The sequence below is a fragment of the Patella vulgata genome, chromosome 7 (genome assembly GCF_932274485.2).
Source record: "Patella vulgata chromosome 7, xgPatVulg1.2, whole genome shotgun sequence".
NCBI lineage: Eukaryota > Metazoa > Mollusca > Gastropoda > Patellidae > Patella > Patella vulgata.
In genome coordinates, this window is record NC_065885.2 from 15818037 (window position 1) to 15839977 (window position 21941).

The following is a 21941-nucleotide window of genomic DNA, read 5'->3' on the forward strand; positions in this document are numbered from 1 at the left end:
GAGAGAGAGAGAGAGAGAGAGAGAGATTTAATGTTCACTTGACACAAAGCTGGTCTTAATTTAGGGACTAACAATAATTAGCTTGCAGGTAGGGGCCTTTAGCTGTGGAAGGAAACCGGAGGACCTGGAGAAAAACCATGAGGTTGTACAGGTAACCTTACTGCATGTCATGTACAAGCAAGCAATCGAAACCATGCCACTATGATCTAACCCACACTTGTTAAACCCTTCCTCCACCCAACCCCCCTCCATGGGATGAGAGTGGCATTCACATACCTATTTAATCTATGCTTTAATCTGTAGACCGAGATGACATGCTAGTAAATAAAAGTGGAATTCAGGTGAATTCAGCATGATTAAAACTAGTTGTGTGATAAATACGGAACGTTGAAATGTGATGTTTGTGACAAGTCGTTTAACAACATCATTCTTTGACAAAATAAAAGAACCTCCCTCCCACATCAGATTTTTGTAAAGAATTATCCAAGAATCAGTATATTTTTGTATGGCCAAAAAATTTATTTTTTAGTACTGATTTTTATGGCTAGGCTAATCTATCACACCATTTAACAGGTCTGACCTTTGTGTGATAATCCTAAGTTTTCGTAGTCACTTCGTTAGAAAATGGATATTTTAGTTTTTGAGTCCAATGCTGTATGAAGACAAACTCTGTTGCCCATTAGCTACAGCAAAATGAAATGAAATGAAATGGGGTTTAACATCCTACTGTTCTGCTCTGACCGTGTAATGAAGACGGGCATATGCCTTACAGTGTGCTATGTGGGAAATTTTGCCCAGGCAACGGCACTATGGCTTATTCTTACATCAAATTCCAAGTGCCAAGGGATCTTTCATGTGTGTGTCAATGTATACACAGGACCATGGTTTTTCGACAAATCAAAACGACTGAACAGCTGTGCTTGTCAGGTCCTCTTGTCCTGCATCACCTACAAGGGGGAACAAGGCCGGAAAATCCCAATGAACTTTCTCGGCCAATTCAGTGATGGAAGACGCGACCTCCAGACTAGCGAGCCACCGTGGCTACTGTAAAATGGAGGATACTTACTGGTTCACTATATGCTGGTGGTTCAGAAAGTCTAATATTGGATATATCAACTTTTGGTACATCATTAAGAGGTTGTGCTGGGACTATGTTATAAGGACCATTATTCTGTATTAATGCCTGAATTTCTGCCATGGCTTGTTCAGATTTACCACCTAATGGTTTACCATGCCAATTCAGTTCATCCTCAATCCCTAGAAAATTAACAAAAACGTTTAAAAAAATAGCTTGTCCTTTATCATTACATAGTTCCAGAAAGAGAAAGAAGGAGAGAGGGGGTCAACCTCCACTACAAAAATTAGGTCATTTCAGGACCAACACATGGTTCAATTTTATTTCAACAATTCGTTTGCGCGTAGGGGTCTTTAGCAATGAGAGGAAACGGGAGGACCCAGGGAAAACCCACGAGGTTGGAAGACGCCCCTACTCCTTATCACGTACAACAGGGGAATCAAATCCACGGCAGCTGACTCAATGACGGACCTTATGATACATAGCGCAAATGCTAACCATTCGGCCATCCACTCCCCAGTTCCATAATGAATAACAAATAATGTTGGAATTAATATAATTCAATACAACAGTTCAGGTATATGTCCTTCATGTAAAACATATCCAAATGATTTGACCGAACTTGACAGTGGTCATCTCTTGATTAACATCTCCACACAATTCTTTTTTTATTTCATGAACAAAATTTTGTTTTCCTTTCTTTGTCAATGCTAAAGCTTCTCTAGTAATGTTTCCACATACTCCTCTCTGTGTTTGTTTGATTAGACCTAATCCCACTTAACACTGCTGTAATGGAAGCAAATTTCTGTTCCAAATTATGACTGGTCAATAATCCGATTAACAACCAAAAGCTAACTGCGTAACAAAATCATTCGGCTTTAAACATAGCTCCAAACTGGACCAAATATGTTTACATAATGTTGTGTCAGGACTCTTAAAATATTACGCCCAATTAACCAGAGCATAGCAGAATATTGCAGAAACTAATTGCGTGACAAATGAGGCTATCAAACGGCTACAATGTAAACAAACGCTTGGAGACGAACAATACTTTCACTTTTTTTAATACCTTAAATCACTGGCTACAGTTTTAGGGAAGACCCCAGATTAAACAAAGGGAATAATAGACACACTCCCTCAAAAGCTCAAGTATCAGAAGTGGTACAGCAATAGCCAGAGAGGGATTTCTCAGGCCATTGCTTCAGGAATATGTGTTTCCACTGTATTCTCGTCTTACTGTGCTCTTATCTGGTAATATCCATTACATACTTGGACACTGTCATATCTTAACCCAACACTGATGGCCGAATGGTTAGCATGTGCGTGCTGTATCATACGGCCTGTTATTGAGTCAACTGGCGTGGTTTCGAATCCCTGATTGTACGTGACAAGGAGTAGGGTCACCTGTCCAACCTCGTGGGTTTTCTCCGGGTCCTCCGGTTTCCTACCACTGCTAAAGACCCCTACGCGCAAGCAAATTATTGAAATAAAATTAAACCATATGTTAGTCCCGAATTGACCTAGTTTGTGTCGAGTGGACTTTAAACTCCATTTCTCTCTCTCTCAATGTTGGGGAGCTATGCTGGCTCAGTTAGTTTAGTGCTGGCTTAGTAAACAGGTGATCTGGGTTTGATAACCGATTTTAAAAAGCTCCTTGAGATTTTCCAGCCTGAGGTTCACCTGTATTTGTGTGCACATCAAAGACCCCTAGACAGTTATTCGAAGATGAGTAGATAGAAACACTGCTGTTAGAGATAAGTATCCATCATAGCATGATGTATGATGTATCCTGTCATCATACTACCCATGCAGAATTTCTCTTAAGCCCAGCAAAAAATTTGATAAGTTTTGTCATATAACTAAGTGGCCATATAAATTTGAAATGAATTAAATGGGGTTTAATGTCCTACCGTCCTGCTACGACTGGGATAATGAAGAAGGGCACACGCCATACAGTGTGACATGAGGGAAATTTATCAAAACTACTTTCACTTGGCACAACAGCATCGTCCTTCAAAGATTCAGGTGAATTCTGTGAGAAACTACAGAATATTCAAAACCCCGGGAGGATGATGTTGTAGATTTGTTTACAAATGTACCCAGGGAAGAGGCCCTGAAGACTCTACGCAAGCGCATAGATAGTTTAGACAACCCACTAGAGACTTCCCTATCAACAGACAACATCATACTCTTGTTGAAACAATGCATCAATTCAACATATTTCTCCTGGCGTGACGATTTTTACGAACAGACGAATGGATTACCAATGGGAAGCCCCCTCTCCCCTTTAATTTCAGATATATTTTTAACTGATTTAGAAGAGAAGGCGCTTCAATTGTGTTTATTTCAGTGAAAGGGGTCGTTGATAACATTTCATCAAATTTCATTTTCTTTCAACGTTTGTCATTATTAAAATCCACTAATCATTGTGTATATTCCAGAACAACTTATCCATTAATCAATTAGTCAATTTTTAGGTTAATTGGTATTATTTGCTTATTAGCATTTAATTAAATTAGATTACATTTAGGTACACGTAATTAAGGGAGATCCCTGGTTTGCCAGCATTAACTAAGCATTGTTGTTTACATATATATATTGTTCTGTCATATTTTCATTTTTTATCATAGCTTGATAATGACTAGAGAAGCCTAGTCGAAACATCGCTCAGTAAAAAGCTGTAATTGTATTCCATAGAATTGTGACCTGTAACCTCTATGCCATTGAAACAGTGACACTGAAGCTTACTTTTATTTCAAATTCCAACTGCCAAGGGATCCTTTATATGCACACCAATGTATACACAGGGCCTCAGTTTTTCATACTATTCGAATGACTAGACAGCTGTCCTTGCCAGGCCCTCTGTCCTGCACCACTGACAAGGTAGAACCACATCAGAAAATCCCGATGAACTTTTTCAGCCATCCAGGCTAGCGAGCCAGCATCCTACCCACTGATATAGTTTTATTGCATCTATATTTTGATAGCTTTGTGTACCCATCCATACAATCAGCCAATCCATACAATCAAACACTTTTAGTTTAAGTTTTCATGAGCGTTCCCATGTAACATGTCAACCATATCAAATGATCTGTACTCAAGATACCGAGAAGAAAAGTAGTACCACTGATGTCTATTTTGAGAAACAATAACACTACAGTGTCCTAGGGCTAGATGATATCTATCACTGAGAACTGCTAAAGGGTGAAACTGTGCACAGCCACCATATAAATCTCAGCCATAGTTGTTATTTGTACGTGTATCGAAAGAAAATTAATTTGCCGACTATTACTCAGTATTACTGCGTTAAAACTGTAAATAAGGTGTGTTAATTAACAAGGGTGAAATAACGCTAGGGGTGAAAAACTGTGCGACAGTGCGTTTTCAGTAGAGGTGTGTTAATTAACTGACCGGTAAAAAAATGAATGTCAATGTTGTGTATTGTTTTATTGGCGTGTTTTCTCGCTAGTTGCGATAACTGCATCAAAAGGAGTATAATCAAGGACCAAAAGGCTTTATCTGACACGTACGTGTTAAATCAAAATTTGGGAAGTAAAACTGTTTTACCGTGCGATTTATCATTCGACCGTGTGTTTTACGCAGGTCTTTAAATAATTAAAGGCAGGTCTTTTGACAGGTGTGTGTGCTCGCTATGATCTACGTTTCTCTTACGTGTCTTTTGTATTGCGTAACATATAATATAAAGTTGAATTTAATGAAATAAAAATACAGACCTTAATCTATCGTATACGGAAAGGCGAATGTAATGTCGTCATTTATAAATACCCAGCAGTCAATGCCCAATTTGAATATAAACGGGAATATAGAGAGTAACTCCAGCAAAAATAACAGAAATATATTTCTGTTTTATTACTAAAAAGACGCGCACTCACCGTTTGACATTTATTAAATTTATAAAAACGTACCACGTTGCGTAAATTGTACATCTTACCTTCAATAGCAATATCCATAAAACAGAAATCTCCATATTGATAAATAATACGGCACAACGAACCGAACAGTGGTAATTTCCTCACAAATGATATATTTAAACTAAATTACTTTAGCTTTTCACTAAATTTACATGGCATACAATCTAACGATCCTCATTCCAGAACTTGTAATTTATAATAGCCGTTTTTATGCAATTACAGAATTTTCCCGTGATCTAACATATCAAAGAAGCACATACGTCCGATATGACACATAATCATTTTTCGATACTTTGTAGATTGGACTTCCTTGTTGTGTTTTCTTCGTGATCCTAATATATAAAACTGCAGGTTAAATTATTTCTTCAACTTTATTATTAAGCTGGATTGGCTTCAAAGGTCCCTCGTTCTCAATAAATGATAGCTGCTCGGAATACCTGGGTGAGCTCTGATCAGTCTCGTTGTTGTTGGTAGTTGTATTTTACGTCCACTTCCACCGAAGTGATATCGCAGACAATCAGTCTCACTCAACACCATCTTTTATCACCCCCTAATTCCTGCACGTCCTAGACTGACCTTGACTTTAATTTCCATCCCAAATATGGACCAGGGGGGGGGGGGGGAACATTACTTTATTTGGTCTACCAACCATATGTCATGAACAGATAGAATTTGATGGATATTTTGACAATGGTTAGGATTTTACCAATATATCACTGTTTTTTTTACATATAAACATGTCGTTCGCTTTAATTAGTACGTGTGTGATTTGACACTATAGAAAGAGTTAACCAACAATTTTTAAAAGATCCAATATTGTGTCTAAAGAACCAAAGTCTTACAACTTGTCTTCTATTATTTCGACTATACCTGGCGTTTATACTGCGTACCATATAGTCACTCTACTTATAAAGTTGCATTTAATAGAATGAAAATATTGACCTTAATCTATCGCACGAAATGCAATGTCGTCATTTATAAATATCGAACAAGTAGACCCCAATTTGAATATCCCGGGTATATAGCGAATAAGTCAAATTTGCCGTATGTAAATATACATGTACTGTCTTCTTATTTTTACGACTGGCACCTGAAATAACCCAGCCACATCAGAAAGCAATATCAGGTTTATTTTAGACATTGTTTCATTTGATTAAACGCGCAAGTTCAAATATTGACCTTTGATTGATGGTATGCATTGAAGGCCGAGCCGTTGGCACCGAAATGAAAAATAATAATCAGCATGGTATTGTATCTGTCCCGTGGATTCAGAAGATTTTAAAGTTCCATAAACTTATAATTACTGAACGATGGATTTGCTCCCGATAGAACTAGACGATATAATTCATAATAATCATTCCAAATGTGGTATTTTTGTGTTCTAGTCTATTTTTGTTACATTATTGTTATTACATATATTATATATTTTCCTGTCATTTATTAATAATAAATGGCCTATTCAATTTCATATCGCCTACTGTTATATTTGTCTACAAGGACACTCACTGGGGGCATAACTGAAAAATAAGGTAATTTATGTTTAAACTTTTTATGGCATGTAAAAAGAATACATACAAACGTGTATATAAAATTTACTGCAACCAGTAACAAATTATCTCTTGATACAGGCGTATTTGTTTTATGGAATAATCTACCATTTAGTTTAAGATGATGTACATATCTATATTCTTTAAAAAAAAAAAACTATTTAAAACACAGTTATTTAAACGGGCTTTTCACCGACGCTACATGTCCATAATCTTGATTTTTTTAAGATTAAATTGTCACTTTGTAAAATGTCCCTAAGTAAGTTACATGGAAGGGCGCACTATAATAATATATAGTAACAAAATTTCATTCCGTACCAGTTGGAAACGTAATTGTCTAAGGTCTAAATGAAATGTGAAGTTTAATCAATTATAAAATTACAATGCTGTTTGTTTCAAAGCCGCATTTGTTGGGGTGGGGGTTCACGACTGCTAAGTGGGTAAGACGCTGGCTCGCTAGCCTGATGGTCGCGTGTTCGTTCCCTGCATTGACAGGGAAAGTTCATCCAGATATTCCTGCGTGTTCCCCTTGTCAGTGATGCAGGACGGAGGATCTGGCATGGACAGCTATAAATTCTATTTATACATGTAAAGGCATGCATGAGCTTATTTGCACGTATTGGAAAACTGTTCGGTTGCTTTATTTGAAAAGATACTGATATTAAACTTAAGATTTGTCAATTTTTTGGGGGGAAAATTCTGATAAATTGGTAGCTCTTCGGGAAGCGCTGATCATATCGCCTACCGACACGGTTTCTCCTTGTCAGTGGTGCAGAACGGAGTGCCTGGTAAGGACAGCTGTCTAGTCCTTTGGATGAAACGAAAAACCGAGGTCTCGTGTGTATATTGGAATGCACGTAAAAAATCCCTTAGCAGTTGGTATTCGATATAAGAATAGGCCGTAGTGCCGCTGTCCGGGCAAAATTTCCCTCATAGCACACTGTATTGCGTCTGCCCGTCTTCATTACCCCAGTTCGGAGCAGAACAGGACGTTAAACCCCATTTCATTTCATTTCATTTTAAAGCTGCGTTGGGCTGTTCATCTAATTAATGTGATTTATATTTGATATCTGTGACTGATATCCGACTATCATAAAAAAAAAATGGCCTATTAAAAACTAACATCTAATAACGAGCTATATGTTCTTTCAGAAAGTATTCAGATATCATAAATTATTTGCTAGCTATTATAAAAACGTACAATACACAAACGGGGTAAGCAATATGATCAACCTTCTCGAAGAGCGACCAATTTGTCAGAATTTTCAAAGAAAAAATTGACAAATTTTATAGTAGTGTAATATCAGTATCTTCTCAAATAAAGCAACCTAACAGTTTTCCAATACGCGCGAATACGCTCGTACACGCCTTTACATGTGATAGAATTGTTACTTTGATCAAGAAGCTGTTATTGCTCTGCACGGACTATGCGTGAAACGGTTAGACATGAAGTCTGAAATGGTTGGGTTGACATTTGAATGGTACAAATTTGAAGACTTAAATAATAACTTTTTGGATATGGGGCGCCGTTTGTAAAATAATTATTTTTTTTTTTTTTTATAGCAAAAAACATTAGATTTACTCCCAATATATATATTTAGATAAATATTAGAACAAAAATGGCATATATGTAAATATCAAAAAATATTGTAGTTAAAAGTCGAGTTTTTGGTCTATGAAAAACTTTAAATGTTATATCTTGATTTCACAACGCTTAGTTAAATATATAGCTAAATGTGCTGTTTTTCGTAGGTATAAATACTAAATCACTGAAAAATCTAAAGTTAAATATTTAGCTAAATATATAAACATTTAGCTAAATATGTAAACATTTAGTTAAATATATAAACATTTAGCTAAATATATAAACATTTAGCTAAATATATAAACATTTAGCTAAATATATAAACATTTAGTTAAATATATAAACATTTAGCTAAATATGTAAACATTTAGTTAAATATATAAACATTTAACTAAATATATAAACATTTAACTAAATATATAACTGCTGGGTATTTATAAATGACAACATTACATTCGCCTTTCCGTATACGATAGATTACGGTCCGTATTTTTATTTCATTAAATTCAACTTTATATTATATGGTACGCAATACAAAAGACACGCAAGAGAAACGTAGATCATAGCGAGCACACGCCTGTCAAAAGACCTGCCTTTAATTATACAAAGACCTGCGTAAAACACACGGTCGAATGATAAATCGCACGGTAAAACAGTTTTACTTCCCAAATTTTGATTTAACACGTACGTGTCAGATAAAGCCTTTTGGTCCTTGATTATACTCCTAATACATTTAATAAATGTCAAACGGTGAGTGCGCGTCTTTTTAGTAATAAAACAGAAATATATTTGTTATTTTTGCTGGAGTTACTCTCTATATTCCCGTTTATATTCAAATTGGGCATTGACTGCTGGGTATTTATAAATGACGACATTACATTCGCCTTTCCGTATACGATAGATTAAGGTCCGTATTTTTATTTCATTAAATTCAACTTTATATTATATGGTACGCAATACAAAAGACACGCAAGAGAAACGTAGATCATAGCGAGCACACGCCTGTCAAAAGACCTGCCTTTAATTATACAAAGACCTGCGTAAAACACACGGTCGAATGATAAATCGCACGGTAAAACAGTTTTACTTCCCAAATTTTGATTTAACACGTACGTGTCAGATAAAGCCTTTTGGTCCTTGATTATACTCCTAATACATTTAATAAATGTCAAACGGTGAGTGCGCGTCTTTTTAGTAATAAAACAGAAATATATTTGTTATTTTTGCTGGAGTTACTCTCTATATTCCCGTTTATATTCAAATTGGGCATTGACTGCTGGGTATTTATAAATGACGACATTACATTCGCCTTTCCGTATACGATAGATTAAGGTCCGTATTTTTATTTCATTAAATTCAACTTCATATTATATGGTACGCAATACAAAAGACACGTAAGAGAAACGTAGATCATAGCGAGCACACACACCTGTCAAAAGACCTGCCTTTAATTATTTAAAGACCTGCGTAAAACACACGGTCGAATGATAAATCGCACGGTAAAACAGTTTTACTTCCCAAATTTTGATTTAACACGTACGTGTCAGATAAAGCCTTTTGGTCCTTGATTACACTCCTTTTGATGCAGTTATCGCAACTAGCGAGAAAACACGCCAATTAAACAATACACAACATTGACATTCATACTTTACCGGTCGGTTAATTAACACACCTCTACTGAAAACGCACTGTCGCACAGTTTTTCACCCCTTGCGTTAATTATCTCACCTCCCAGACAGTTTTTCACCCTTTTTAATTAACACACCTTATTTACAGTTTTAACACGGTAATACCGAGTAATAGTCGGAAAATTAATTTTCTTTCGATACACGTACAAATAACAACTATGACAGATTTATATGGTGGCTGTGCACAGTTTCACCCTTTAGCAGTTCCCAGTGTATCCCGCTATTATATATCAATATCTAAAGGAATCATATTCACCCTTTATTTGTTAAATTCAAGTACAAAGATAGGTTGCCAGGCAACGAAACATACGCCCACAGCAGCTAAATCGTCCGGGGAGTCAACAAGAGTTGTCGCATATTTTTACTTTTTTCGATAATTAAACATTTATAATACATTAAAATCTGATAAAGAGTAACAACTAATTAAGTAATTATCAGATAACCATTAGAATTTGTTTGGTTTTTATAAAGTTCTGCACCATGCTAATGTTTAGTATAGAAAACTTTTAACATCATGGATTTAGTTGTTCAAGTCATAAAAATTCATTGAAAATCAATATACTTGTTCGTCTCAAGACCCTAAACTCTGTGTATCAATCTGAAGTCAATCGGAAAATAACTTTAGCCTCTAGAGCGTCAGAAGTTTTTTCAAAAAGATCAAGGGCCATAACTCTGGCAGTACTTATCAGAAATTGCTGAAAATCAATAGGCTTCTTCGTCTCATGACATTAAACACTGTGTATAAATTTAAAGTCAATTGGATATTAACTTTAGCCTCTAGAGCGTCCACAAGATTTTTCAAAGTTTTCAAGGGCCATAACTCTAGCAGAACTTATCAGAAATCGCTGAAAATCAATAGGCTTCTTCGTCTCATGACATTAAACACTGTGTATAAATTTAGCCTCTAGATCGTCCACAAGATTTTTTGAAGTGATCAAGGGCCATAACTCTGGCAGTAATTATCAGAAATTGCTGAAAATCAATAGGCTTCTTCGTCTCATGACCTTAAACACTGTGTATAAATTTAAAGTAAATCGGATATTAACTTTAGCCTCTAGAGCGTCCACAAGATTTTTTGAAGTGATCAAGGGCCATTACTCTGGCAGTAATTATCAGAAATCGCTGAAATTCAATAGGCTTCTTCGTCTCATGACCTTAACCACTGTGTAAAAATTTAAAGTCAATCAGATATTAATTTTAGCCTCTAGAGCTTCCACAAGATTTTTTGAAGTGATCAAGGGCCATAACTCTGACAGTAATTATCGGAAATCGCTGAAAATCAATAGGCTTCTTCGTCTCATGGCCTTAAACACTGTATATAAATTTAAAGTCAATCGGATATTAACTTTAGCCTCTAGAGCGTCCACAAGATTTTTTGAAGTGATCAAGGGCCTAACTCTGGCAGTAATTATCGGAAATCGCTGAAAATCAATAGGCTTCTTCGTCTCATGACCTTAAATACTGTGTATAAATTTAAAGTCAATCGGATATTAACTTTAGCCTCTAGAGCGTCCACAATTCCGGACCGACGGACGGGCGGACGGGGGTGACGACAATATACGTCCACATATCAATGTGGGCATATAAAAATTGATCTTCTATAGGCGTTCTTTCTTTAATATTACATTGACCTAGATAGATAGTATCTAATAAACTGTTATTGTATACTCTTCAAAAAAAATAGGGGATATTGAAATGCAAATACCTATGCAGGTTGTGATATGATAAATAGTCATGGACACTTGACATGCTTTACATGCGACACAATAGTGTAGCAATAGTGCCCTACACGTGGGAGGGGTTCATTGTCAAATTTGACACTTCAAGGAAGGGTTGGTGAAAACTGCTGTTTATCCTATCCATGTTTGCTTTCTTATCGGTTCTTGCATAAAATTTACTGTATCTTTGCTTTAGTGTGATATTTTAATAAAATAGTAAGTTAATGTTTCCTTTTTGATATTAAAATATCAAAAAAGAAACATTTTTAAACTTTATTTGTTAAATTCAAATCTATAAAACTAACCCTGTATTCCCTTTCCTTTAAATGTTTTAGCTATAATACAGGTGGGTTTGTCTTTAACAGATTCAGCACTGTGAAAAGCCTTCACTAGCTCACATACATCATGGCCGTCCAATACGTAGGTATTAAATCTAGAAAATAATCAAATATTAATAATATACCAGATGAGGTAGAATCAATCTTCACGCTCAAGATTGCCTGTTTTGGGGTACAGGAGAAGTGTTGGAGAAGAGAGAGACAAGAGATTTCTAATCAACATATAGGGTGACCCATGTACTCACAGAAATACAGTCCACCGCTGATAGTTCGAGACTACCACTAAAGCGTGCACATTCGCCGTGCCGAGACCAATTTTCTGACAGTATGATACTATAAATAGCCATGGCACATGCAATTCTCTACAAATCTATCAACTATTACAGCCGTAAAAAATTTATTGTTGACAATTTTGAATAGCAGTAAAATGAAGTTTCTTGGTTATTACAGCAGATTTAGAAATTACGTTCGTTTCATTTTTTTAAATCGCTTTATCATTAACTGTACCGTTAAGAGCGGCATCTTTTGGTTTAGTACAAATAATATCTCTGAATCAATCGGGTTAGACAGGAACATGATACTAGCAGTAGTTTCATTTTACTATTACAAGCTTCTTAAAACGATTGTTGAGCTACCTAACGTGCTTATTTCTAAATTCAATTTCTTGTTCTAGCTTTCTGTTATGTTTCGTAAAAAAGTAGTCTTGATTATCCCGACCTGTCAATCAGACGTAGAATGGTCGATAGACTGGTTAAGCGAGACTAATTTCAAAACAAGGGCACATAACCTATCTTTTACTCAAAAGTGTCTGGATGTTATGGACGACTCTTGGAACCAGTTTTCAGTCTATTATTTATACATGATTAATGGTCATAGCTTATTAAGTACAACATGATCGTTTATTTAGTGACTATAATTGTGTGAAACTGATTTGAGGCTTGGCATATATATAAATATTGTGGCGTAATTGTCGAGATATATGGAGATATTTATTTATGGTGGGTCACCCTACAACATAAGGTGTGGAAGAGTGGAGATGGAGAGACTACATTTACTGTAAGAACTGTATTATATATAAACATTACCAAGCCTGCAAATAAGACACCAGTCATAGACAACAATGTCAGACACAGATTCAAGCTTTGTCAGGCACTAAACCTCTGGTGCCTGTCATTTTGTCCGTCACTGACTTGTCTTTATTGATATTATTAATATATGTCTGGTACTAAGTTGAAAATATCAGTTACTATTTCTTTATTTCCTCCAGGCCTGCACATTTCCATGGTTACACTCCCAATGCAATGCAAGGGAACAGCATTTTTTCTACCTCTTCTGAATTCAAACTGGGTTAGTCTACATCAGCAGGAGCTCCAGCATCATACCCACTGAGCCATAAACAGAGGTTATGTGCTCTCATACTGTACATTCGCTTGAAGATTGAGAGAAATGGGGTGTAACGTCCACTCAACACAAACTAGGTCATTTCGGGATTAACACAGGGTTCAATTCTATTTCAATAATTCGCTTGCGCATAGGTGTCTTTAGCAGTGGGAGGAAAGCGGAGGACCTGGAGAAAACCCACGAGGTTGACAGGCAACCTACTCCTTGTCACATACAACCGGGGAATCAAAACCCTGCCAGTTGACTCAATGACAGACCTTATGATACAGCGCGCATGTGCTAACCATTTGGCATTCCAACCCCCCTTTCGCTCGAAGAAACATGTTGATGAACCTACCCAAAGGCTTCTGCTCTCTTTCTGTATGTTTCCACATCATGTTGTAGACTAGTTGGATCACTCTGACCTAGACGGTTGACATCAAAGATGGCTACTAAATTATCTAGTTTATAATGACTAGAAAAGGCCATGGCTTCCCAAATAGAACCTTCAGCACTTTCTCCATCACCCATCAAGGCAAAGACACGATAACTGTAAAACAGAAAGAGAAAGGGTTAGAGAAGGTCAATTTTGTAAACATTCAATTGTTAACCAGTACTTTTTCTTTCTAGACTAAGATCTCTTTATTCTAAATGTAGTAATATGGGGGGGGGGGGGGGAACGAGAGAGAGAAATGGGGTCGAACGTCCACTCACCACAAACTGTCATTTCGGGACAAACATATGGTTCAGTATTTTATCAATAATCTGCTTGCACGTAGGTGGCTTTAGCTGTGGGAGGAAACCGGAGGACCCAGAGAAAAACCACTAGGTTAGATAGGTGACCCTACTCCTTGTCATGTAAAGGTGAAACATAGAAACATTTTATTAAAAGAAATATCTGTATATCTAGTTATATTTTGTGCCATGATGTAAAACCCCAGCCATCTTGCTGGAGACGGGGAGTAACACAAAAACTATGTCAAAATAAAATCCATCAAATCAGTGGAATTAAGAGACACAAAAAAAGATCTCAAAATGGTAGTAGTAAGTTATGGCAAATGGAAGCCAATCATTGCCATAGAAAACTTGGATAAATGTTTATTATTCAGTTATGGCATATTTTCTTTTACAAATTTCTTTTTCACAGAAACTTTGTGAAATTGCAGTTTTATAAACTGAACTACAAATGTACTCACTCAGTTTTATCAATATATTTTCCAGTGTAAGCCATTCCTGCTGCGAAACTTAAACCCATGCCAAGTGAACCAGTAGCTACGTCTATAAAGTTCAATCGCTAGAAATAAAATATAAATATTTTTAATAAGTTCAATCGCTAGAAATAAAATAAATATTTTTAATAAATTTAAGAGTTTCACTAAACTGATACTAATCATTTTTCAGCAGTAAATACCAGCAAGAATTGGTAATTTACCAGTGGTAATCATTGGTAACAGAAAATTTTAAGTCGTTGGGTGCCACTGAGTGTGTGTGAATAACTAGATAGCTCCAGCTCTGAAGTTCATCCATTTTACTTTACGTTTAAAAATGTCAAAGATTTAAATACCGGTACATGAAAAAAGACAAAACCAAAAGTAGGATATTTAACCAATATTATTATTGCCTAAGAATTAAGTTTTGGAGTATGGAAATGATCTTTAATTTCAAAGGCATATCTTTAATAAAATTAAAGATGAACCACGCCCACACACAAATCACTAATTAACATGGCCTGGTTTTGTCCTCAAGCACAACAAAATATAAATGGGGTTTAACATCCTACGAGCATGCAGTGTGCTATGAGGGAAATTTTGCCCCGAAAAGTGGTGGTACGGCCTACTTTTATTCCAACTGTCAAGGGATCTTTTACATGCATGCCAATGAGTACATACGATATCGGTTTTCCATCCTATCAAACGAAAATATGTTGTCCTTTGCTAGGCCCTCCTTCCTACATCACTGACAAGAGGGGAACCATTAGGTAAAATCACGATGAAAGCTGTCAGAATGACAGAAATTGAACTAGTAACAAGCCCAATGTTGGCATTTAGCAGATTTAATTATAAAACTTGAAAAATATGCTAAACTGTATAGTTACTTTGCTTTCATTAATAATAATAATAATAACCATTTTGTATAACGCTGAGTGCTCCAGCTAACAGCTGCTCGCGGCGCTTTTCACAATTAAATTATTACATATAATATAAAACAAATAGTTCTAAAACATTAAAATGTCAACATGTTCATAGTTTAAAAGCACGTTTAAAAAGTTTGGTGTTAAAATTTTTTTTAAAAACAGCAACGTTAGTAGAGTCTTTTACATGTCTAGGTAATTCATTCCATACGTTAGCAGAGGCGTAAACAAAAGCCCGTTCACCAGTTTTAGTTTTTACTGTAGGAACATGAAGTTTTTATCAGCAGAGCGTAGGTTCCTGCTTGGTTTATACGGGGTTAAAAGTTCATTAAGATATTGTGGGTAACAGTTATTATTTAGACAATTAAAAGTTAAAAGACCGATCTTAAAATTAATTCGTTGATAAACTGGTAGCCAATGAAGATTTTGGAGTACTGGAGTAATGTGTTCAGATTGTTTAGTTAGAGAAACGATACGTGCAGCTTTGTTCTGAATTTTCTGGAGTCTGTTTATATCTGATGCTGGTAATTGGTATAGAAGCGAATTGCAGTAATCTAGTTTGGAGAGAACCAAAGCGTTAGTTAACATTTTAGCGATATTTGACGTTATAAATGGTCGAAGTTTACCAATGTTGTAAAGATGAAGATTTAATGATTTGCAGGTAGTAGAGATGTGACTTTTCATTTTAAGATCGTGATCAAAGTAAACTCCAAGATTTTTAACTGATTGAGAGGATGTTATTGTTGAATCACCGATTTTAACGGATTGAGAAAGAGATTTTCTGCTGATTAAGATGACCTCTGTCTTATCATCATTTAATTTTAGGAAATTAAGATTCATCCAATTTTTTATGTCATCTATACAAGTCTCAAGTTTACAGATTTCGGTGGAGTCACTCAGTGGTTTCAAAGCAAGATACAGTTGTGTGTCGTCAGCATAAAGATGAAAGTTAATTCCATGTTTTCGGATGATATCGCCAATTGGTGTTGTGTAGGCAGTGAATAAAAGGGGACCAAGAACCGACCCCTGCGGAACTCAAAAGCGTAGGGTTTTGGGAGACGATGTTGCTTTCTCAATGACTACATACTGTGACCTGTCAGTTAGATAAGAGCGTATCCATTTTAGACATAGTTCATCGACGCCAAAACGTGTTTGTAACCGGTTTAATAGAATATCATGATCAACAGTATCAAAGGCGGCACTTAAGTCTAGTAACGCTAATACGACAGACTGTTTATTATCTATGTTAGTAACAATATCGTTATATACTCTCAGCAGTGCTGTTTCAGTGCTGTGACCCTTCTTATATGCTGATTGAAATTGTTCGTCAAGATTGTTAATAACAAAATGGTGTTTTAGTCTCGTGGATATAACTTTCTCAATTAGTTTTGATATGTATGACAGATTAGACACATTGACAATATTGACTCAGCGGTAACACTAATCACAAAGATGTGTATTAAAATGGATTCAGCTACGCAGAAAAAACATACAAAACTCAATCATATTATGATAATTGGGTGAAAATTGGAACTTTGAAGCCAAAACCGGTGTGTGCATTTTGGATTTTGGTTAATTTGACCCATTTGGACACGGATTTCAGACTGACTTCTTTTTTGGGTAATAACCATGGTCGGCATTTCTATTGCAGCAACTGCCCACACTAATGTTATCTTGCCTTGAATAATATGTCTTAGCTTGAGTACATTTAAGCTTATTGAACACATTTTTAACATTTATGCAGGATTAAACAAGCGGTTGCCATGCATGATACGCCCACATTTTGCAAGAGATGGACAGAGAACAAGCTCAAAAAAAGAAGTGATTTTTCGTACAATCAAGGGCCATAATTCAGGAAGTTAAGATCCGATATGCATGAATATTGAAAGGAACCAAGATCTTTGGGTTATAAACATGTATTTCAAGTTTCATCAAAATCGGATCAAAATTGTGTCCTCTCTCTAGAGGGTCCAAAACCTTGATATATACCATATATTTACAATATTTGCGTACGAGGGGCAGCCATTTTGTCCGGCAGTTTTGGTCCTATTATTTAAGAAATTCAGACTCAACCATCATAAAAGCTAAAAAACGCTATTTTTCGTACAATCAGGGGCCATAATTCAGGAAGTTACGATCCGATATGCACGAATATCAAAAGCAACCAAGATGTTTGGGTTATAAACATGCATTTCAAGTTTCATCAAAATCAGAAGAAAATTGGCAACTCTAGAGAGTCCACAACCTTGACATATCATATTTTTACGCTATTTGAGTACGAGGGGCGGCCATTTTGTCTGTCAGTTTTGGTCCTATTTTTACAAAATTCGAACTCAACCATCCTTAGGGTGTAACTGTGATATATTAAAACGTTTTTTTAAATCGGATAAATATTATGACCTCTTATAGGGTCCACAAGCTAAAAACGCGATTTTTCGTACAGTCAGGGGCCATAATTCAGGAAGTTACGGTCCTATATGTGCGAATATCTACAGGAACTGAGATCTTTGGTTTATAAACATATTACAATTTTAAACCAAATCAGATAAAAATTGTGACCTCTACAGTATTCACAAGCTAAAAACATGATTTTTCGTACAATCATGGGCCATAATCCATGAAGTTACCATCCGATACATGCCAATATCGAAGGAAACCGAGATCTTAGGGTGATAAACATATAGTTCAAGTTTCGTTGAAATCGGATAAAAATTGTGACCTCTAGAGTGTTCACAAACAATTGTGGACGGACGGACGGGGGCAACGACAATATACGTCTACATGAAAATGTGGGCGTATAATTACACAGTACATACATGTATAGCTTACATGCTTCAGTGGACACAATAATCAAATATTGTCTTCTCTTCTAGTGGGGTTTTACATGATTCTACAAGTTAATTCTCTAATATCGAGGCTAATGCCACCTGGGAAGGGTAGGACACATTGTAAAATATAAAATTATTGTACTTTAATTAAAAATATGAATAAGTCATTAAGTGTAACAATTTGGTATAATTATATCAAATCATAACACAAAACTTACTTATATTACCCATCAAGCATAGAACAATAAGTATTCTGAGAGTATTGTTGAAGCAACACATGTCCTCGCAGGCCCAAACAGATTTTACAGTGACCACTCTAGACTCTTAAAAGCTTTAGCCAAATGTTTAGCCACATCAAAATTTTATTAGCCAATTCAGAAAGTTTTAACCAAATATTTTATATCATTTTTATTCATATGTTTGTTAATTAAAAATGAAAATAAATGTTTATATGTACTTATTATTTAGTACACAAAAATATTATTTTATCTCCTTGACTGTCCAAAAGTTCACATTTTGGAGAGAATGAATGCAGATAACAAAACAATGTTTATAGGATAAATTACTTCACAGCCATGTACATGATTTAGTTCATCATCAAAACAGAACAGACACGACGATTCTTTTTAAGACACCACTGATCATATGCTCTGAAAAATTCAAAATTTATGCTTTCCGGTCCATCTATTTTTATAAGCATGAGATCATTGAGGGTTAGCTCGGTCTCAGTTAAGGTCTAATTTTTGTCCACATGTTGATGAAGCCAACGAAGGACTTGCGTCAAAGGGCTCTGTCGATATAGTTCATTTTCGATACGATACGTATTGACGATGCGGCAAACCGATACGTATCACGATATAGTGACAACACGAATTATGCCCAAAATAACCCAAACTACATTCTATTTCAAGACGTTTGTTTGAGATGGGTAAGCATCAGGGTCCTTAATCCATTTTGAAAAGAACCGGCCAGAATTGGGTCAATTGATCAAGGTCCCGTAGGAAATGGGTTAATTATAAGCATCCATTCCCTTTAAAACTAGACTTGGTATTTTGTTATGGAGAATGTCGTATTTCAATAGTTACTATGTAAGTGATAACCACAAAAATAACGACAGGTATATTTAATTCACATACCATCTTGAAGTTACATCAGTAATATTCCAGAATAAATTACTGTCTTCGTTTATTCGATGAAACGTTTGCGTTTCACAAGTCGATGATCTAAAATATTAACATAATTCTACGACTGTTAGTATCAGAAAATACTGTAGCCAAAATAACCTGATACGGCACCATGGCATTTCTTCATAACATAATTTGTAGTTTTTTGTCTATCATGTAACTTGCAAAAGTTTTTATTCATTCGTCAATGACAACCATACTTGAAATTGTTTAAAAATAAAAATTCTGTACGATTATGATATAGCCTTCAATAAAAACGACAATATTTTTAAAATTAAGCCTTTGTCAGAATGTGTATATATAAAAAAAAAATCATAAAGGTAAGCGCTATTTACAACTGGTTTATTGACCTAATTCCATCCGATATGTCACGTGTCTTTGGAATTTGTCATTGGAGATTCTATCAGGAAAATATATTATTAAATGACTGTTTCGCGGTGTATTCGGTGTTCTATCAAGATTTAAATGAAGATTCAAATTTACCTAACAACTTGCCAGTGAATCCATCAATGTATGATCCAGTCATTATTTTATTATCTACCGGTACCTGGAATTAATACGGAGAGTGGAAGACGCTCGATTGGCAAACCATGCCTAGGTCGTCTTCTTTCGCCACGTGGGTTTCATGATCTTTCTTAAACTGAAGAATTTTTTCAACGATACGATATTACGTATCGATAAATATCGCTGGAATGTATCGGTGTATCGATAATATATATCGACACAGTCCTAGTCAGGGATGACACTCTTCACTCTCGGCAGTAGATTCTGGACTAACAGTAGTCGTAGCAAGGAAAAGGGAATCTATCCTTCTTATTTTGGATTTACTAGTATTAGTTGTCATTATTGTGCGTTTTATTTATTTGCTGTGTGAGTAAAGAAAACTTGTAGTGAAGTGAATGTAAACAACACAGTTTCACACAAACGGGACGTAACTGTACGTGTTTGATAATTTTAATGCGTAACATGGACTGATTTGCGACTTGTAAGATTGAGACTAGAGTAATTAATGTACTAAAAATAGACACTCCATCAAGTCAATCGAAAGAAGCCATTGAACAAGACGATTTCAAGTTTAATAATAGCAGATTCATGAAATAACACTCTAAAATTCATTCGCCAAAATTTTCGCCAGTATCATCACTTTATTCACCAATAAAAAGAACTGTCGTCATTGGCGAATTGGCGAATGTCTAGGGCAGTCACTGGATTAAAAATCATAAAAAGACACATGTAATACCGTGTTGTGAATATGTAATCCAAAAAGGTATAGATAGAATAAATTTTGTAACTCTACATATAAATCAGTGTACTAAATTTTAATAAAAATGCAAATCTATCTGTAGTAACTCAGCCATTAATTTGGAAATTTCACACTGTATAGAAACCAGATGTCCAAGACAGGTCCTTGTTAATTTCTGGGCATAAAAGAGCACAAATTCAAGGATATAGATTTTGATATTATCAAGGCAACCCTTCTCCTTTGTCAGCAGGGAATCAAAATCCTGCCACTTGACACAATGACAGAGCTTTTGATCTAACACACACATGTTAAACCATTCATCCACCCGACCCCAACTATTGACTTGTCAAATTTATAATTTTATACTTACTGGGGTAGGATGTCCTTCAAGATCAGATGACAATTTACGTAGATTCAGTAAATCAGATGTAGGGAAGAGACCAACCTCAGCCCATGCTGCGTACAGGATTGGACAAGCATGGCCCTAAATTAAAAAAAAAAAAACTTTTTAGTTATCAACAATAATATAAGAAGATTATTTTGGTGTATGATATCTTACTAACTAAAATTGAATATTGATCTTGATATTTGAATATGTGATTAATCTTTAATTGTTTTTAAACTATTTTGCATAATTACAGATATAAAGAGTTTTAATTTATCTGCTGAATATTAATTGGTTTCACTGAATTCAATACTTCCGTTCCGAGCCAAAAGCAGACAAAATTTAATATACGGTATGAATTAGTTCCAATTTAGTACTGAATAATGAATATCCCAAAAAAGATAAAGTTATGTCAGGCCCTTGAATAGGTTTGATTTTTATGTAACACAGACATTCACATTTGCATGCAGTAAATGAACAAAAACTTTAAACTGACCCTCTTTCCGAAGGGAAGGTTTTCACCGATTATTAAAATAAACAGGTGTGGACATAATAATTTTACAGACGTATCTGAACTTGTACTCGACATTTATAACTTTGTTCCAGACATATGAATAATTGAGAAAACAATCATGTGCCTTATTTCTAGGTTTACAGAAGAATCATGTCTTAACTACATATAAATAAATACAAATAAATAATTCTAGACCTTTGATAAAACAAATCTATCATTTGACGGATCTTTTGGTACTTCCACCTTGTATTTCATGGTGTTGAAGAATAACACAGAGAAGATTTCTGCAGCAGAACAACATGATGTAGGATGTCTGAAAAATAGAGATATATAATACATTTGGAATCAATAGGTTTCTTTCTAATGTTAAAATGAGCAATCTCAAAGAAATTC

At 35.4% G+C, this 21941-nt stretch overlaps 1 protein-coding gene across 1 annotated transcript in view; it reads right to left on the minus strand.

The window, feature by feature from the left end:
- LOC126828213 (transketolase-like protein 2) overlaps nt 1-21941 on the minus strand; it is a 41678-nt gene that overhangs the window by 5961 nt on the left and 13776 nt on the right. Inside the window, exons 2-7 of the mRNA XM_050557850.2 lie at nt 21744-21861; nt 21020-21133; nt 14460-14557; nt 13622-13813; nt 11851-11978; nt 1067-1257 (exon numbers count right to left, since the gene is read on the minus strand). Coding sequence (XP_050413807.2) covers nt 1067-1257; nt 11851-11978; nt 13622-13813; nt 14460-14557; nt 21020-21133; nt 21744-21861 — 841 coding nt within the window. The remainder of the gene's footprint in view (nt 1-1066; nt 1258-11850; nt 11979-13621; nt 13814-14459; nt 14558-21019; nt 21134-21743; nt 21862-21941) is intronic.